The sequence below is a fragment of the Alosa alosa genome, chromosome 10 (genome assembly GCF_017589495.1).
Source record: "Alosa alosa isolate M-15738 ecotype Scorff River chromosome 10, AALO_Geno_1.1, whole genome shotgun sequence".
NCBI lineage: Eukaryota > Metazoa > Chordata > Actinopteri > Clupeiformes > Clupeidae > Alosa > Alosa alosa.
In genome coordinates, this window is record NC_063198.1 from 2874533 (window position 1) to 2896002 (window position 21470).

The 21470-nt window shown below is 41.4% G+C and overlaps 1 protein-coding gene across 1 annotated transcript in view; it reads left to right on the forward strand.

Annotated features, from left to right (window-relative positions):
* The first annotated feature begins 248 nt into the window (after window positions 1-248).
* LOC125301421 (filamin-B) overlaps window positions 249-21470 on the forward strand; it is a 61405-nt gene continuing 40183 nt past the window's right edge. Inside the window, exons 1-3 of the mRNA XM_048253796.1 lie at window positions 249-644; window positions 20305-20553; window positions 20918-21015. Of these exons, the coding sequence (XP_048109753.1) occupies window positions 353-644; window positions 20305-20553; window positions 20918-21015 (639 nt within the window). The 5' untranslated portion in view covers window positions 249-352. The remainder of the gene's footprint in view (window positions 645-20304; window positions 20554-20917; window positions 21016-21470) is intronic.

Sequence of the window (21470 nt, forward strand, 5' to 3'; positions counted from 1 at the left end):
AGGTATATATACATATACATGCAACGAGTGTATGTATAGTAATAAATGTATAGCACAAAATAAGTATCCATGTACAAATACATGGATAAGTGTTTCAATTCTATTACGAACGAAAAAAGGTGTTCGTTTCCAGTCCATTCGAATGGTCATCGTATAGGACAGCATGCGGAGAGGCGTCATCTAATCCAACTTTTCCTCTCAATGGAACATTGCGCAGGCGCAGTCATTTCGAGCAAGCAAATACTCGAGGCTGTGGGAACTAAAGCAGTTCAAACACCCCTCGGCACAGGCAGCGTGCACTTGATCACCAGCCTCGCAGAATAATTAGACAAAGTAACACAAAGGTAAAAGTATGCCGGCTACTGAGAAAGATTTGGCTGAAGACGCCCCATGGAAAAAGATCCAGCAGAACACCTTCACTCGTTGGTGCAATGAGCACCTGAAGTGCGTTAACAAGCGGATAGCAGACCTGCAAATCGACCTGGGCGACGGCTTGAGGCTCATTGCCCTGTTGGAAGTCCTGAGCCAGAAGAAGATGTATAGAAAATACCATCAAAGACCAACCTTTAGGCAGATGAAACTCGAAAATGTATCTGTCGCACTTGAATTTTTGGACCGCGAAAATATTCGCCTGGTGTCAATCGGTAAGTAGCATATCCCATTTTTATTTTGTTTATTTTGTTTCAGTTGTTGTTTCAGTTTCACTAACTAAGACCCAACACGACATAGGTAGTTATAGCTACTCACAACAATTTCAAAAGTTTGATGGCAAGGTTAAAGTAAATTTATGATGAGGAGTCACCTGTCACAATTAGGCTGCCCCTGCACACCTTCCTTAAGAATTGGCCTAGTCAACTTTTAACTAGGGAGGAAAGCTATAACCACCTGCTTTGTAGCTTTAGTCAAAATGACCACGGTCCTATTAACGGTAAGGAAATGGGGCATGGAAGGTAGGGTAGGCCACCTGTGTTCGGCATATCGTTTTTTTTTTCAGATTCGTTTCTTAAGTGTCTGGATTTCACTGACGGGCTACATTGAAACTTTTAACTTGTAACTCTGTGTTGTTACATTGCACGAGGTGCAGTTACAACCTGGTCTGCCATGTTGTCAGCTAGTGACCTGCTTCACCCACGTGAAAATGTATCTGTCAATAGTTGCGATTGTGTGCAAGGTTTTTGTCCAAGAGAATGAGTGAGGGAAGGATGTTTCAGCTCTGCTAATTGATTGAAGACAGAAATATCAAACAGGACAAATTGTCCATTAGGTTGGTAAATAAGCTACCACCATGGTCTTTTCCTAAGACCTATTAGGCCTACCTTTTTTTTTTTTTATCCTCAGGCAATGTTTTAGAACAGGGACATAGCTGGGAACCTGACACAGCCTACATTAGGCTACAGCAGATTGTAAATGCTGCACCTGATTCAGCACACGGTGATTGGTCCGAAATAACTGCAAGAACAGGTGCTTATCTTGTTTTTGTAAAACAAGGACCAGTGAAATCATGTTGACTTGTTAATTTTACAAGGGTAGGCAAGAATCACCTAGGCAACATACCTAATATATCTCAAGCCTTACATCGACAGGCTTTAACACTGTAGCCATCATCGTCAGTGGCTACTTTTGAATGAAGGTTTGTGTAAGCATCATTTTAGTTTTTGTTAGTGCTTTTTTACTCGAGTTTACTGGCCTACCAGTTATTCAGAAATGAAAATTGTAAATTGCTTATCTTAGCGTCACATCACTGTAAAGAAGTACACAAAGATTAGACTGAAGCGTCCTAATTGAAAGGACATTCAGTGATTTTATTCCAAATACTTAAACAAATACATTGAGATGAGCCTGAAATTCTAGTGCTTTGTTGGACAATGCATCAGTCACCATCACAGTTGACCTCTTCTTGGACTATTTACGATAATCCCTCCTGAACAACTGGTGAATAGCCCCTGTTTACTCAGGAAGAGGATGGAAGGGTTCAGCAGATGAGGATTTACACAGACACATCCTGAATGATACCACCTTCCTGTCCATTGCCTGGCTCCATGGTGTTTTTACAGCTCTCTGTGTGGTAAATATAGATGAATGCCAGCAAGAGTGGTGATCAATAACCAGGCTTTTCACTTGGCCATTATGGTGCATAATGGTAGGCTACATTCAAGCAGCCAAAGCATAATAAAGCTGGCTAGTTATCATGTTTGTTTCTTGTACTATTGTTTGACTAAGGCATTAGGGTTAAAATTATTAGGAAGGTTAGCATTGTAATCATGTGTCTGTGCTATTCCAGACTTTATGACTGAAAATAATGTGGTTTTCATTAGTCTTTTAAATACCAAGATGGCTTGTGATGTTGGTTTTGAGTCTCCTTGGTTAAAGCTGAGTCAGACTTGTAACCATAACTTAACTGACGTTGGTGGGCTGGAGTTTCCAAAGTTATACAGAGAAATGACCATTAAATTGACTGGAAGAAATGAACACTGTGGGATTAAGAGAGTGAATAAACTCCATAGACTCAGGCGGCTGGAGGGCACTCTCCTCCAAAGCCTGTTACTATTTGTAGGGCCATGAGAAGTCCAGTCCTGTATGAGGTGAGATGGGAGGTAATAGTGGTAAATATGGGGTGATAATTGTTGATGTATTACGTCACTAACCTCAGCCAAAGTTCTTTAAGGCAAGCTTTGCCACTCACTGGCCGTTTTGGTCATGTTTTCAGGCAGTTATTTAACACTAACAAGATCAGGCCTTTTTTAAATGAATAGGGGGCATACATAACTCCAAATATAGAGAGGTCATATTGGCATAAAAAAGTACATCAGGCGAGTCTGTGTTTTAAATCTGGATTAAATGGTTTAAAATGAAGCAAAAAAGACATTTACATGAACTTGCTCACTGCGTAGGCACCATGGTGGCGTGGAAGTAAAAAAAAGACAAAACGTCAATCATGCTATTTCCAAAAATGCGATTGGTTACTTTCATGTTTTTTGGTGTGGGAAGGGGCGGAATGTGTGTAGACAGCTGCCATCTTGGCATTACAATCTGTCCCCGTACATTTCTATGGGGTTGACAATTCTAATATGTTTCACAAGATGATGCTCCAGGTGCCTAGAGATAGGGGGGGAACTTTTTTTCTCTTAAAACTGAATGTTTCCCGCAAAGTATTTCCTGTGCAGTGGACTCTGTCTGGAGCGCTGAAAGCTTCCTTTGTATGGAGCCACTCACTGTGAAGCTCTCAACCAGACTAGAGTGAGATTGTGGGTTGTAATGGTTGGCGTGGAGCTGCGAGATGTTGTGCCTCCTCGTCAAGCAAATAAAGACAGGCGGAGATGAGGGGTACCCAGGTAAGGTCACCCATATGCCTTATGACCTCACCTACTCTATTGTAATTTTCCACATTCAAATATCCTCACAAGCTGATTCTCCTGTACTTGCTTGTTTCTCCTTGTGAGAATTTCCTCTCTGGGTTGGATTGAGCTTAATCACATAGATCAGTTTAATTCACAGAGGTCCACAAGGAGATGTTTTTAGTTTTAAAGTTGGACATAAGTTACTTGGGCCATTTACAGCACAATTGAAATCCGCATCAGGCTTAGCAGTACTAATTGTAGGGCTATACGTTATATCTGTCAGCTGTTTCACTGAATTTATATACATTTTTATCTTAACAAATCATACCCAAGTATTAGAAGACGGTGTATGGAAATAATTTGCACAGTGTTCTCAAACAAGAAATTCTGTCTGAAGTCCTTCTTGATCATGAGTGTTTCACTGTTACATGATGAAAGACATGAATTGGAACAAAGAAGTCTTGACTGAGGCATGTTTTTATCCATCTAGCCTTGACTGAGCGTGCACATCAAGCTATATCAAGATACAAGAGGAAAAATGTATACCACTCATTCATTACATGTTCTCATTAACAAGCAAAATGTTAATTCATATTCTCTTTACAATGGTTGCACCAGGGTGCCATGGTTGTTTATATATAAGGGTGTGCTTTAGTGTCATATTTCTGTGCTGCTACTGTTTTATCAACAGTTCCTTTTCTATCTGTCAGTCAAGTAGTACTGTTACTAGTAGTGTTAGTTTAGTAACAGTTTAGTATTGGTACTAGTAGCATTATGTGTGTGTTTTTTCCCTTTAGTGTACACACACACACACACACACACACACAGAGAGGTATAGTGGAGCAACATAGTCATTTTCAAGCAGGCCCTTTCTCTTTCTTGGCTGTCTCCATTCTCCTGGGGATACAACTGAGGCAAGAGGCCCCATCATGTGCACGAATCATACCGCTCTGGCATTCTCGTTAAGACCAGCCCTGTGAAGGAACCCCCCAACACACACACACACACACGCACACACCACTGATGCAGTTATGTTACACTTGTACATTTATGCAGTGTTGTTGATTATTCAATTACTAAGCTCACTTGATTCAAGTCCAGTGACCATGCCTGGATCATGTTATCATGCATGTTTGTTTAAGATTTATTCTTCATATCAGTCAAGGTAAGATATCTCCACTCTATTGCTTTCCCTGTTAAGCAACTCCCAATGAATACATCTGCTTTAAATAATCCCTAAAGAGGCAAGCTAGCATTGATGACATGTTTGGATGCTCCCCAGCCTTTTAGTCAGTTTGCAAGTAGTCAGTCCTGTTAGTGGATTGCACTTGGCCACACTGGCCTGTCTTACTCCTTTGTGAATTGTAGGAGAGGAAGAGGAAGTGACCTAGGGTAGACAGACAGGCCACACCTGACTAGACCTTTTTAGCCACGACCACAGGAAGACTCCTACGTGGAAGAACCCAAGACAGGAAGGGGTTTTTCTATAATATCTGCAGAGGTGGAAATGCCTGTACTACCATGTCACATATTGGCCATTCCTCTCCTCAGATTGCAACACACTTCAACATTGTTCAGTGACATCTGAGTGTGAAATACCTTTACTGTGTTAGTGAGAACAATTGTACAGCAGGTCTGGTCACTCCAGGATACATGTTGCTACTCTGGCAGAGGGTTGCATCACAGCAGTACAACAAATACATTGTACTGTCCTTTCCAGGTTAAACTCTCACTTGCCATACCTTCAGTTTCAGTGTCAGTTGACAGGTTAGGTTGTCACACTGGTCCAGGCTCTTGTAGAAGCCAGTTCATCTGCATTAGGATTTGTTTTGTATCCATCTATGTTCCCACGTTGTGTAGCCATTGAAAATAATCTGCGGGACTCTGTACCTTTTCAGTGTGGAGTCAGAAGGGTTAGTGTCAGAGGAAAGTGCTAAGAACCTCCCTTTCACAGCTAAACATTTTTACGTTACCATAGCATTGCCCAACAACAATAATATTCACTGTCATGCTAGGCCACAGATTGTGAGGAATGTATTTGCCAGAAAGGTGATGTCTGCCTAGGAAAGCCCTTTGCTTCACTGCCATTAGCCTGGATTACAGACCTGAGTCTTACCTCACTTCCCTTCTCCTCCATCGTGTGTGTGTGTGTGTGTGTGTGTGTGTGTGTGTGTGTGTGTGTGTGTGTGTGTGTGTGTGTGTGTGTGTGTGTGTCACTGTTCTCATTTGTTCATCTGACTGACACTACGCTTTCCCCATCACTTAACTGTTTCCATTACCTTAGTCCTGACCATATTCTGTTGGTTGGATTTGGCAATAGACGTTTTCCCTCCTAAAAAAGAAGAGAGAAATATCAGGTCAGGACAGCTGCTGGGTTTGTATGGTAGCCAGGCAGTGAGGTGGATTTGGACTGCTGCACTGGACCCTCACTCCAGTTCCAGTAATGGCAGAAATCAATGATGAGCAACTATTCACTATTTCACAAGTTCACAAGTTTCACTATTTGTTGGGGTATAGTTGTCAGCCTTTTGGTGAGCTGATGAATTTAAGATGTTGCGTCATCCTTACCATAGTAGTGAATCTCAGCATTGTGTGCTGGTTGTAATGTTGACTGGTTCTTGGACTGTGGCAGTGGGTTGCTAACCTAAAAAGTTAATGTTTCACTGTTCTGTCATACTATCTGTACAAAGGCTCCTTTTGCACTCTCCACAATGAGGTAATCAACTTTGTTGACAGAAACCCCTCCCCAAAAGCCTGAGCTGGAGCTGTTCTTGGATGTACACATTTTCCAGATGCTTTCACTAAGATACCAGTGCAGTACCTCCTCCCTTACAGGCCAAAAGGCAGCTTTACTGCAGGTCACGTCTCTGCTGAATCTGTCCCACAGGACTGACAGCATTGTGTGTTTGTGTGAGCCCATGTGTACATGCATATTATGAAGAACTAAATAAGCATCAAACAAGTTGTTCAGTAATCTAATTTGTCTTTATGGAAATGGCAAAGGGAATTTGGGTGTGTATTTTTGGCTGTTGTGCCATTGTACCCTTGGAACTGATGGCATACTAGTAAGCGCTGTGCTAGCAATCAGCATTAGAGGTGGCAACACTTTATCAGTATTCTCAGTGATCCTGTACCCATTATTGGTATGTAATGATTTGAATTGGAGAGCAGGCATTTTCATGCATCAGTGTGCAAAATTGGTAATTGTTGTCTCATTTTTCTGGACTGTCAGTCATGGTGCTAGAGGATGTGTAGATATTTATACATTTTATAAAATGCTCAATTGGAGCTGGATGACATCAGTTTAGGAGGAAAAGCTTCAAAGCTGTTGTATGTCTTTAAAAATGAAGGAGACATTAGAGGAAGATCAGCACATTATCTGAGCAGCTTCCCATGTGGACATTTTGCAATTTTTGCTTTCAGTAAGAAAGTTTGATTTAACTCAGCAATGCATGATTCCAGTCTGGTGTTAGGTGTTAAAATACAAAACGTACTGCTATGGATGGTTATCATTTGCTGTAGTTATTTGTCTCTTATCTCGTAAATGGATCAACAGATTTTATTTTAAAATGAATCAGTATTGCCTTTTTTAAAAATGAAAACAAAAAAAACTGATCCCTTTAAATTTAAACATCTGGGCTTAGCCTAATCCCTCTGACTTCACCTTGTGTTTATCTACTTTGGTGTTTGTTCTCTTTAACCATTGCTATCTTGAAAATGAAAAACTGAGACCAAGAAGTGCCCTTTGTCCATCAGAGACATTAGTCAGCTGTGTCCCACAAAGGCGTGTAGTGAGGGGGATGTGTTACTCCCTGCATGTCTGCAAGCTGCGCTGGCTTCTGTATGTTTTGTATTCCCCTGCTCCCACAAAGGGGGCTTCTGGGGTTACACTTACCTCCATAGAGGAGCTCTCTGTACACGGCCATCAGAGTGTGTAACACAACACCGCTCAGGAAGGCCTGCCACTAGCTATCTGCCAAGCCATTAATGCCACATCAGTTGTGCACAGAAAATGCCCCAGGAAGACTAGCATGCTCTTTGATTCCTTGTTTGTTTGATTTCTCTTTTCTTTTTCTTTTTTTTTTAAATTGATAACCAGTAGGCCCTCATGTTGTTCATATAAGGATGATTCTGAAATACTGATAGTGGTGACTTCAGTGATCCTTATAATGTTTTCAAGGAAATTGCTTGTCATCGACAAACAAGTCACACGTTCTACTACTCCTTGTCAGGCCAATGTTAATGTGAATTATGTTCCATAGCCAGTTGGAACAGAGTACAGTTGTTAACAGCAGTAAGCCTTTTGTTTTTGTCATAGCAAAAACCCCATATTTAGATGGAGGAGAACTAGGTCATTTTCTGAGCTATGCATCACTCTTTGTATGACTCTCTCATCTGTGTTGTGCAGTTCATCAGCAACTGTGCATGTTTGCTAGAAAAGCATTGCTGTAACCGCATGTAAAATGTTTTCCTCTGGTCTTTGTGGCGAATAAAGGATGAGGTAAATGCTGGGGAGGACCGACTAAGTGGCTGAGCGAGGTTCCCCTTGGCCAAGCAGTCAGAGGCTATGTGGTGGCACAGGGTACCAATTAGAAGTGCAGAAGAAGCTGAAAGCGGAGAGGGGTCAGTCAAAGACAAGATGCTCATCATTTTTCTCTGAAAGCCAACTCCCTTTATGAACTTTCCAGGACTGGCCACTTAAAATCCACTAAGTAAGTCTAGTAAAGTTGAGACCCATCCCAGATGCCCTCATCTCGTAAAATAGGTTATTGACAGGGATGATATTCCAGCTATAACTCGGACCGTGGCCTTGTGTTGAGCATGGGAGGATGTAAAGCACACTCAGTCATTATATCTCCCAGTGTTTTTTTTTTTTTTTTTTTTTTTTTTTTTTTTTTAAAGTATATTTGTTGGGCTTTTTTATGCCTTTTAATTAGATAGGACAGTGGAGAATGACAGGAAGTGAGTGGGAGAGAGAGTCGGAGTGGGATCCGGAAAGGACCACAGGGCGGGAATCGAACCTGGGTTGCCGGCGTATGGTGCAGGTGCACACACACACACACACACACACACACACACACACACACACACACACCCTCAGATGAAGCTTCTATGAATACTTCAGAACTGTGCGGACCAATCAGATCCTCTGCGGCCTTTATACCAGATGGATAGATGATCAACCATAGGTATGTAAGCAACAGTGCCTAGTCATTCAGGCCACCTGAGCTCGCTTCACTTGTTTGATTTGGTTTAGCTTACAATAAAAAGCCTGATGCTAGAGAAGCGAGACATTTAGATGTTGCTATCCCACCTGTTTTACAAGATATTGACAGTGCAATAACTTGAACAGAAAATGAACAGAAAACAGCAATTAAGGCATTTGTCGAGAAGGTTGTTTTGGCTGTTCTCCCTACAGGACTGAGCTCCTCACCCAGCTGTCATGGCCACAACAGAGAGCTGTGTGAGCGCTGTCGCCCTCCTCCAAAACCCTTCCCTTCCTCCAGACACAGCTCCCCCCACAGCTCCCTCTCTGACTGAGAGTGTGTAATTGAGATTTATGCCATAAACCATATAAACCATCTGGTGGCCTTCCAGCAACTAAATGGGAACATCTTATATGCTTTCACCAGAAGTGATGTCATCTCCTTGAAATAAGTGTGCTGTAATGAAGAGTAGGGGAGATCTCAAATGAGAAGCATTGGTGTTCCTGGGAATTGCACTCCAGCGTAGATGAAAGGGAGTTGATGTTCCCATCATATTGCAAAGGCATGATGTGATTGCAGGAAAGAGTGGGAGGGAGGTGGAGGGTGGAAAAGCCGTGTAAGGCCAGTGCCTTGGCCAGGAAAACAAGCCTGGCAACATGTTTCAGTTGTTTTAATTTCTCCTGTTCAGTGGGAGTTAAGAAAAAACCCCATGAGAACAAGTAAGGGCTCACTGAACAGATGCAATCAGAGAAGTGTGACTTGACACACTTAAAGCTCCTGGCTTTAAATGCCTTTCCATACATTCATGAGCCATACATTGAATAGTACAATCCCAAGTGCAATCCTTGTTCTTGGTGTCATAAAACAACTTCACTTTTTCCATGTGCTCCTTTTTTTGCAGTCTAAGATCCTCCTTGTATTACCCTTGGATTTTCTTTTCCTCGCAAGTAAAATGCCTAATGATGTAAATATGCAGTAATTTGAGCAAAAGGCATTAGTCTAATGGCTTTTAATTGGGGGGCCATTATGATTTGGAATGCAGATTTTTCTGGTGAGATCAGGGACTCCATTCTCAAGCCAGCTTGTTCCTTCTGATGTCCAGAACTGGGTGCTATGTTAAACAGAGATTCCTAATGGCCCATAATCCACCCCCACCTCTTGGCTTCCAGTGGAACTCGGAGGGGGTAGTGTTTTCCTGTCTTGCTCTGTTTATGTGTTTGTGCATGTGTGTAATTTGGCATTATTGTCATTGTTCTCCAGATGGTCTCGTGTCTGTTTTGCATGGCTTTGGCCATGGCTTTGTCAAAGCCGTATAGTTGTGAAGGGCCTGACTGGACTACTAATGGGGGCTTTAGGGTGAAACACTTTGTTCTGGGCCCACTCTTGTTGGCTGAGAAGAGCTTTGGATGATGTCATACTAGAAGTATGTCGCTCGCTAGGTACAAGTACAAACCCACAGGGGCCTTTCTCAGACTGTCCCTGATGATGTCACTATTAGAAGCCCAGCCTCGGGAGAAGAACAGGCACGCAGGCCAGATATGACATCTTTGCTAAATAAATGCCAGGTTAATGATTTGCTGTTTTTCTGGGTGTACACACAACAGTAGTCACGCATTGTTCTCCTTTGTAATGGTGTTTCTCAGGCCCAGTTCACATGCCACCACCACTCAGAGAGGCCACATTTTAGTTAGTCAAGTTTGTCAGCATGCATGAGTGACTGTAATGGGTAGGCAATTGTTTTGGTGTGTTGAGTTGATGATTAAAAGCATACTGGGATCAGAAAATGAAATATCTCTCACTGCGGGGTATGTACAGTAGAGCGATAGTATTTAGTGTGCAGGGTTTGCTTTCTTCTCAGATTGTACTCAACTGTTTTAGACAGCAAAACGATAAATGTTTTGCTGAAGATTGGAAAGTGCTGACCGCCGTAATTCCACAGACTTGTACAGGATTTAAACCCTGTTGAATTAAAACATTTCCACTTGAATATTTCACATGAGGGTTTACACAGTCAATCCTATTTGTTACGGTGCTCTTCTAAGAGCCAACAGGAGTAATTATCTTGCAGATCAGTTAGAAGGAACGTCATGTGGTTTCACCCAGCTGCTGAGTTATGACCTCAGCGCTGAGGTAATGTGTAAAACCACAGGAAATAACCCATATGAGATGTTGGAGTAAATCAATGTAATTTCCCCCAAATTCAAATTTGTTGTCTTAAGTCAACTCATGTACAGGAAGGGGAATTGGAAAGCAATTTATGCCAGTGTCCTCATAGAGATGAAATGTGAAATGTAAGCTACTGCTAGTGTGGACAATTGGGCTTTGTGCTGTCCTCCAACATCAAAACTCAGTGTCCCACAATGTAGGCTGTCCTCTTTATTTATTAATGTACATTAAGTGTGCCCTTGAACAAAAGCTGATCTGTTTCAGTCACTCATTCACCATTAAAATCCCTGTTCACTATCCTCAGACAACTAACTATTCCATGCTGTTTTGCTCTCAGCGTTTGGGCCTGAGGCTGGATAGGTAGCCAGGGTGGCGTGACCGCTCCCCTCAGCAGGTCTGAAGGGGACAGAATCCCTCTCTCCTGTTGCTCAGTTGCAATTGGATGGCATACAGTAGCTATAAACAACTCTGCACCTTTGCAGCTGTCTATATCATTTTCCTAGTTTGAAGATGCAGAAGCATTATATGGTAGTAGTTAAACTAGTTATGCTCTGGTTTCATGTCTACTTTCACTTGTGATCGTTGAGACCCATAAGGAATTAAACCTGTTGGTGACCTTATTTTACTATCACAGTTTGTGGTTGATAATACAGATGTCCTCAGGGAATATTTTTTTTTACTCTTAGTAAAAAACAGGATCCTATGGTTTAACAAACAAAACAGAATCCTTTAACAAACAAAACAGGATCCTATGGTTTAACAAGTTTACCATGCATTCAGAAAAATCTGTTCAGGTAGGGGACAAGAAGGTCCTAGCTAGGTTCAGACCAGACATGCTGGACCCCAACTGGGCTGGGCAAATTAATCATGGTCTCTTCTGACCAGAGAATGTGCTCCCAATAATCTTCAGGCTTCACTTCATAATATATTCTTTACCTACGTTTGATTGTGCAGTTTTGCCAAAGAGCTATTTAGTTCAGACAGGATCCAGCATGTTTGGCCTGAACCTGGCTAGGACTACCACAGTAAATGCATAGTCCTGACAGTGTAGCATGGCGCTGGGAGTGTGATATGGGACTGCAAGTATCTGTGGATATACCAGCATACTGGCTGACTAGATAACTCCCAATCTCAACTTGAGGAGTAGGCCTAACATTACATTCCAAAGCCAATTGCTGATTCTGCCAGTGTTTCTAAAGAAGTAAAAGAGTGAAAACTATGACCTGGCCAAGTATGTTGCCTAATACGAATCCAAAAGAACACCTTTGCAGTATTTGTCAGAGGGTTGTACTCTCATCCCATCCAGCTTATTATCTCTGAAGAATGGATCTCAAAAATGTGCTTTGAATCTCAGTAAAGTGTACTGACCTTGTTGCATTGAGTTGCTGCTGTGGGGTGTGAGATTTTATAACTAAACTATTTTTAATTTTACATAAGAGTACACTCTTAAAATGAATGTGTTAGAAACAACACAAACTGTGTTGTCCCTATCTGGACATATATATGTTTGTCCAGATATGTTTTAAACACAATACACTTTGTGTTATTTTCCACACATTCATTTTATGAGTGTAACTACCCAACTGTTCCTCAAAAGTGATGAAAGTATTGTAAGGTGAGACAATTTTGAGTCACCGGACATGTAACTGATATTCTACAGGGGTATACTCACTTTTGTTGTATATGTGTCTGACAATGTGAACTAATTTAAGTAAAAACAATGGATGTTTTAATGAATTAAAAATCTCAGAATCTTGTTTTCAATTGATTCATCTCAGACAGACAAGGGAGTAGTTCAGTCATTTAAGCTCTTTTACAGTCTTGTACTAGTGAGTAGGATGAATCTGCTGATGTGTATTTTGGCAGTGTATTGCATTATGTCCTGAGTTGACATCTGTCAATGGTTTTGGGCTGGAGTTGCTGTGTGGGAGTGATCTGAGGAATCATTTCAGAATCTCTCTTTCCTTCCTTCCTCTTCCTCCCAACCATTCCCACCTTCCTTAACATGTTTTTAAACCCCCTTCTCAGTGGAGATGAAAAATGAAAGCTGTTTTAGCATGATGTTACGTGGTTACATGAAGTGATTCTTTTAAAGTAGAAAAAAGTGAAAATAGCTAAAATTAGATGATGTTTGTGTTGTAATAAAATGATAATTTCAATCAAGAAAATGATCATTTCAATGTCCAATTTACTGCAAATGTCTTGTCAGAGTTTACATCATAGTTGTCTTATCACGTATCATCACAACTCCTCTTGTCTGGTTGATTATTTGCTGTCAACTGTTGCATGTGACTCAGGTGTCGTGTTTGTGTTTGTGTTTGTGTCTGTGTGTGTCATGGCTCTCAGACAGTGGTGTAATCACATAAACACAGGCAGATTGGAGATTTGATGTTTGACTCATAAGGGGAAACAAGTTTGTCCTCCCCCTCTGTGGGTGAAAAATGTCTCTGCCTTAAGGGCTCAGGTACCCTTTACTTACTCCCTACTTTTGTTTGGAGGGCATTTTTGAAGTGACCTCAGGGACTCTTTTTGTCACTCCGATGATTCAGACCAAGAGTTTTCAACTGATTGTGATCCAGGAACCACCATTCTGACTAATTACGCAACCCCAGGACCACCACTGAATAAAAATACTGATTTCCACATTGCAACTACATTACTGAATCCATGGTCAGGGACCGACAGCAATGTCCTCACGGACCACAAGTGGGCCGCGGACCACTGGTTAAACAAAACCCTGATTCAGTCAGTTGTGAACACGTGCAAGATGCACACCCAGTCTCCTTTGTCTGCCAGAATTGTCTGCTTTGAAATTTTTATTTATTTATTTATTTTTTTTTTTCTTCTCCTGTCGCTGTTGTTGCACATTGAATGAAAAGTGAGGAAATATTTGGGCAAAAGATTGAATTCTTTGAAAGCATTAATACATTGAAGGCAAGTGGTGGATCAGGGGGAGAATGTACCCCTGTTGTAAATGTTCCTCTTGTTTCACGTCATCTCAGCAGTGACCATATTAGTGGTATATTCTCAATAAACCTAGGTAACTCCTGTATTGTTGGTTACAATTTTGGAGCTCCATTGAAGGTTATGGGCTCACCAGCTGGGTTGTTCCTGAGAAGTCCAAGCTACCTTTTGGACCTGATAAGGCATTCTGAAAGTCATGAAGTGCAACTACTTAGTGATAAGAGTCATTGTGCTGGAACTGGTCCGGCCCTGCCCCTCCCTCTGGCTTTGGCTTCAAGTATCGATGTTGTCTCATTTGTTTTGTTACCATGACTACTCACAACAAATAAGGCGGTGCACATGAAATTCCCCTCTTCTCTTGACTTAAGAAAACTTACACACAGATTTTTAAGATATTGATATTAGTTATATTCACAGTAATAATTTGATGGCTATTATTTTACTTGACAAAAGCTGTGGCAGTAGAGCTATTTTGGGCTATTAAGTTGTTAGATCTAATTATTCAGTGACCCAGTTTCATTGCTACTTTGTATTTGAGATTACTCTCTTCTGAGCGCTCTTGCTTGTAAATGTTCCTGACGGTCTGTCTTACCCACAAGCAAAAGTGCAAGACCTACTCTGACATTGCTTTGCAATGGCAGATAGTACCTTGCTATCCCTAGAAAATGGGCATCCCACTCTCTGGTTGGCTTAAGAACCTTCAAAGACTACATTAAACATACATTTCTCCCCTGTTGCACTAGAGATCACTACAGTTCAGCCCTGCGTTTGGAGGCGTGTAAGCATACATGCGTCTGATTTGCCCGACCCAGCCTGGTCATAAGAGATTGGGTGAACATGAGTTGATTCACCTCCTGAAGTTTACCCCTTCATGTCCCTCCCTGCAATGTTATCTTGATCCACTCAATCACTGATAAGGAATGAAGGTGCCACAGTTATTGCTGAATTCATCACTTACTTACTGATAACAGTTCTTACTGTGAATTGCAATTCTTTCTGATTTCGAAACTGACCACGCCTCATTGTTCATGCATGATCGTTTTTGTTTTCTTTTCTAAGCAGTGAGGCTGCGGTCATATAACATGGGAAAGCTGTTTAAGAGTGTTTTGTCATGGGTCAATTATTTGGATGACTTTGTATAACCAGAGACTTTCTAATGAGGCGACACAGCACTCAAAAAATCCTCCATAGAAATACATGGGGGTTAGTTTAAAACGCCAATATGGCAGTTGTCTACGCAGGTCACACCCCTTCTGCAGCAGAACGTTGAGATGTGAAAACATTGAGCCAATCATGTGCTGTGTTGTGAATACATTGAGCCAATAATGTGGTGTGTTGTGAAGACACTTGCCAATCCTGTGTTGTGATCTCGCCGCTTGAGCAAGAATGGTGTCGTGAAGCCTTGTGCACGTGCATTTCTGCCAAAACGGATGCCCGATGAGTGCCCGAAAAGCGTTGCAATATGGCTGCCGAGTGGAGGGACTTGCGTAAAAGGACTTTGGTATAACTTCATGCACATCTATAGAGGACAACATACTTCCAGGAAGATAATGCAGTTTTGCAAGACTGAATATTTAAAATGATCCAGCTAGATCACAAAAATGTTGCAGAATTCATTGTAGACAACATCGGATGTTTTGTCACAAACTGATGGCGCAGTGATGGAAAAGCCTAAAGGGCTGTTCTAGAAGGGCATCAGATTCAGAGTTCAGTGGGTTTGTTTCTTTCCTTTTATATGCACTTTTCTTGTATGTTGCATTGTTATGGCATGGAGAGCCCTGGCCCTGGCATTTTTTTTTAAAAAGCCCTATCCCCAAAGAAACACTGATTGCTTCTATGTCTTTTATTTTCTCTGTTCAGTGCTGCTTCAGTGTAATCAATTTCCTCACCAGTCCTAGTCTTGAGATAGAACAATGTCACAATCTGATTCACAATGGGTGACTTTTTTTTTTTTTTTTTTAAATACAGCTCATGTTGTAAGCACTTGGATGTGCTGTCAACTTTTTCCTTCTTTTTCTCTCTCTCTCTCACACTCACATACATACATACATACATATACACATACATACATACATACATACATACATATACATACATACATACATACATACACACACACACACACACACACACACACTATGTTGTAACAGGACGAGTATGTGCTGATGAGACAAACTAATCTAAATAGGTGTGTTTATCAAGACCCTGGTCAAAAGTGAGGGAATTTGGAGTTTTGTAGCCTGACTGCCCTGCCTCCCCTCAAGTAGTCCGCATAGAAAAATTATTTAGTGGAAAATAATTTGAAAGCTATTTCTCCTTTGTCAGGTGAATTCTCTTTAACATTTGCCAGTTGCCACAAGGACCCGCTCCTGCATAGAGCCCAATTCTTTCTCATCTCTTATACAGGTGTACATACTGTACATTACATTACATTACAAATGTCTACTAGGGGTGTAACGGTACACAAAAATCAGTTCCATGTGTACTTCGGTTTTGAAGTCACGGTTCAGTTCATTTTCATTACAGTAAGTCTGTAGGTACTGCTAACAATATTGCTAATAAACAATGGGAATAGTATTTTGAAAATGTTTTTTTGACATCAGTTGACTAAACTGACATATGATCCACCACTTAATATGTGTATGCTTGCGGACCATGTTTCAAATTCAAGTTCCCACACAAACACCTACTGTTGATTACTGTTAAAGAGTGCATTTGGTACATTCTGTTGATCACTGTTAAAGAGTACATTTGGTACATTCGGTACTCATCTGTATGGAACCTACTGTCAATTCTGATACCAAGTCAAGAATTGCGATTTTGATACTTCTTCGATACTTTTTTAAAAATGTGTTTGATTTTGGGGCCCCCACCACCCTGTCAGTAATATATACTGTAGTGGGATCATTCACAACAGTGGACATCCTAGATTCTCCTTGACTCTCTCCACACGCACAAACACACACTGAAAATGATGGCTTATGTGATATGTTTCTATTTCATATATTTTTAAATTCATATTCATATTCGAGTGTATTTAGTTAATAATGTATTTTTTAATGTATAGCAATTTACTAGTAGCTAAACATATTGAGTAATTTGAATACTTAATATTGACGTTTAAACTTTTTTTTTTTTTTTTTTTTCCAGAGGCCCCCCACCCCACCCCCACCCCCACGTGAATCAAATAAAACTGGTCGAAAAATGACGTTTACAAGGTTAAAACGGCCACCAAATGTCATAAGCACACATACACACACATGGGTAGGCTACACACTAGTGTTGCGCGGTTTTGGGCACAAGCGGCCCGCGGTCGCCCAATATTTTAATCAACCCGACCGCAACTCGGACCGCGAATATTAATTAGCACATTGGTGATGAGTAGGTGTAATTGAGTGCCTGTCACTTTAAGAAATACGTGAGCGTAATTGGCCTCCCTTCAGCCTGAATGTTTTAGGCTAGTCGCTATATAAAAGTTGTGCATAGTGCATAAGTATGGAGCTGAATTTGTCTCAATAATATTTGTCTCAATATTTGTTTCATTAGCAGAAAGCTAGTGTGTTGTGGGCAACAACGACCCAACCTGTAATAAATCGAAAGGACGCAAGTACTCGTTCATTCAACTTTTGACCTATAATCCATAGTGAGCTTGCAGAAACCACAATCAAATCTTTGATTTTTCAACGACAACCAGGTGAAGGAGACAAATTTAGCCGTCTAGCTCCATAGACCCCCATTGTTTTTGCACTTATTCGTGATCGCCCCTAGCGGAACTGCAACACATTGCAGGTACAATGGAGTTAATAGGGAGTGATCCGGCTCTCCGTAAACGGGCTCTGGTAATGAGTCCCATAGAACCCACTGCCATCTACTGGATTAGAAAGTGTCAGCAGGCTACTTGTGGATTAGAGTGCGGATCGGGCCGCAAATTTCTGTCCGAACCCGGCCCGCGTCCGACAGAGTTGCGTCCGAACCCGACAGGCATTTTTATTTATGTCCGAACCCGACCCGAGCCCGACGCAGATGATGCCTCAGTTATTTCCCATGCTAGTGATTAAACGTTCACGTTTGTGGATAGCATGTCTTTTTAGCCCATTAAACGGAACACACAACAAATTGTCTACAGAATCAGATGAGCGTGCACGCACGCAGGTCACATACAGCGCACATTAACACAAGAGGCCCAAGCAAGCATAGCCTATTGAAATAGAATTCTTGTCTTACCGTTGACAAAAAGGAAATCCTCATCCAGTGAACGAGACGACCTTATAGCCTACCGGTAGCCTATGTCTTTACCACAGTAGCCTATGCAACGCAAATAATCTTAAAATCTCCTGATAGGCTAACAACTTTTTTTAACGTCACCCAAGACTGCTTATGTGCATATGTGCGAAATGTGCATGACCATTTGTTTATGTAGTCGTGACAACGCGTGTGCATTTCAGGCGGCATGCCTAAAATGCGTTGTCACGATAAACAAATCTTGCACACAGGAAGAAAGCTATTAGGTCTTTTTTACATTTTACTTTATTCTCAAAAAACAAACGTTCGCATCATGTAAAGCAGACCTGTTGGTTACCCAACATAATAAGGAATTTTAAATGTAAAGCTTCCAATGCATATCGCCCCCATGTGTCCGAACCCGAATCGAACCCAACTACAATTTCTAAATATTTGTCCGAACCCGACCCGACCTGTCGGGTCCCATCGGGACCCGTCGGGCTCGGGTCGGGTAGCCACACTCTATTGTGGATCTGGGTGGCTTCTCTGCCGCAAAGTTTGTCTCAAAAATACGTGATCCACAAATGCGAAAACGAAAACTGTGTGTGCTGGTGATCCACAAATGCAAAATTAGATTTCACAAAGGCAATTTTCAGTTTTACAAATGCCATTTAATTTACAAATACACATCTACAATTGTGAAAAACAATTTACAAGTTACAAATATGAATAATTTTTTTTTTTGTGGATGTCAAAACACGAATGCAAGTCAAGAAATATTTGTGGATGTCACCATATACTGGATTGCGATTTCTGTGTGAAAGTAGGCCTATTTACGTGTGGATTTGTGTGACTTTCATGTGAACGTCTCAAAAACACGGAACTTTGGAAAGCGAAGAATGCGTGTGCTGGTGATCCACAAATGCAGAATCACATTTCACAAATGAAATTTTCGGTTTTACAAATGGCATTTTATTTACAAATGCACATCTATATTTGTAAAAATCAATATACGAGTTACAAATACATTTTTTTTTTTTTTTTTATATATTTTTTTATTATTATTTGTAGATATCAAAACACACATGCAAATCAAGAAATATTTGTGGATCCCCCTCTGCGCATATACAAATATTATTGAGACAAATTTAGCTCCATACATAAGGATATGTGGATGCAATTCATTATGTTTTCTATGTCATTAGATAAAATAAATGTTCAAAAAACTAACAAATCGAAGACAATCTTTCTGGGATCAAGTGTTTACGTGACCTGAGCTAGCAGGATGGTTACCAAGGAGCTCTTTCCAGATGTAAAAGTTTGCCTTGGTTGCGTAGCCTATTTGCGTAAGCGCAAAGTGGTTCTCTCTCCCTCTCCCTCTCCCCCTCTCCCTCTCCCTCCCTCCGTGTGTGTCTGCGTCTGCATGAGGCTATGTTCAGTTCAACTCGGTAGTTGATCCGTCCGGTCAATAGCACCGCATTCACGCCACTTCATGATTATATTAACGTCATCAGACAGGCTGTAAAAGTGTATGCGGGAATTTCTCGCATTATGATGGCTAGAGTTGCGGGACTTCAACAAATTATGCGCAATACCCGCAATCCCGCAGTGAAATTTAAGCCCTGATAATTATGACTTGAGATGTTAAAAATCATGCACAGTACCTTATGAAGTCAACATGGCCATGTCTCTCGTTCTGCGCTTTTTGTGTTACCCTGACCTTGTGTCTGTGTGCGCGTGCTTTTGGGGCAACATTCAAGTACATGGAGATAAATGTCTTGATTCAGTGTTGTGCTGTGCCCTCTTAATTTTATCTATACTACTTTGTCAAAATAAAAACTTAGAAGTTCAAAGATGTGTTGACCTTTAGAAGCAAGCCCTTGGGACACTTTCACAGTCCTGCACTCGGTCAAGGACCGCAGATTCCATCTCCCTCCATTGCCCTCTCTGCTCCTCGGCTGATCCCCTGGAACAATGGGCTGCCATGGCGACAGCCTAGATAATTAGAGCACTCCATGCAGATGTCCGTTCTTGTCTCTTGGGCAGGATGGGTCAGAACTTTGTAGCAAAGAGGGGCTGAAATGCCAAGGACATGCCTGGTGCTCTGGTGCCAGAAAACCACATATGAACACACATTCTGAGTGCACTCACACAGCCCATCAAGTCTTAGAACACATTAAACAGCTTTCAGGATTCGATCTGACTATGAAGTAATGGAGTCATTCCCCCAGCCCGCTGATGCGTAGTACGCAGTCCAATATGTTGTTGAAGTATTCTTGGGCCACAAACAGTCCCCAGTTCAGTATTTTAATGAGGTCTTTGTTGCTTCACATGGAGTCCAGTGTTTATGATTTCTTCTCCATTAGAGGAGACTGACCCCCCTGTCACTTGTGCTTGTTCTCCTGCAGACAGTAAGGCAATCGTAGATGGAAACCTGAAGCTCATCCTTGGCATGGTGTGGACGCTCATCCTGCATTACTCCATTTCCATGCCTGTGTGGGAGGATGAGGATGACGAAGAGGCCAAGAAACAGACACCCAAACAGCGGTTGCTGGGATGGATCCAGAACAAAGTGCCTGACCTGCCAATCACCAACTTCAGCCAGGACTGGCAGAATGGAAAAGCCCTGGGTGCCTTGGTGGACAGTTGTGCCCCTGGTAAGATGGCCACCAGTGGGCATTACCAAGTTGATTGGAAAACATGGACTTATGTAATCAGTGGTTTCTGGGATCATTTTAAAGCAAATCCTAATGATGTACAGTATTAGATATAAATAGATACTTGTACTAAGCTTAATTCATAGCTAGAAAAAAATCATTTCGATCTTGGCTTTACCATATTTTCCGGACTATAAGTCGCACTTTTTTTTCATAGTTTGGCTAGTCCTGTGACTCGGGTGCAACATATATTTATATATGTGGGTTTTTTTTTCCTCTTCATGACACATTTTTTGACTGGTGCGACTTATAGTTCGGAAAATATGATATGTTTGATTTGGGTGGTGTATGTGCTGTTCTACAGGTCTGTGTCCAGACTGGGAGACATGGGATACAGCGAAACCTGTGGACAATGCTACAGAGGCCATGCAACTGGCTGATGATTGGTTGGGAATCCCACAGGTGAGCCCGAGTCCATAACTGCTTTAAGAATGGTCAAGTTATCTTCCTTGTACACATGGAGCACCACCACTGAAACTTGTTCTGTCCAAGTAGAACTTGCAGAAGGTGACCTGCCTGACCTAATGTTCTGTATGTTGCTGAGATGCAAGATGAGTTCATGTAATTCACATTCACAAGTCTGACATTGCATTGCTGTTATGATTTAAAAGAGGACCTGAAAAATGATTGCAGAACAGCTATTTTATTTGTCTTTGAGGTGGTGACTCCCCTTTAAAGTAGATTAAATGTTCAATAGCTAACCAAACCATTTGTTCACTGAAAAGAACTAGCCCTCATATCAAACACACACCTACTTGCTCATGATGAATAGCATTACTCACAATTCATCAAACAGGCAGCATTACCCTCTCCTAGAAATGTAAGATCAGCCATTACACACCTCAGCCACACCTGTG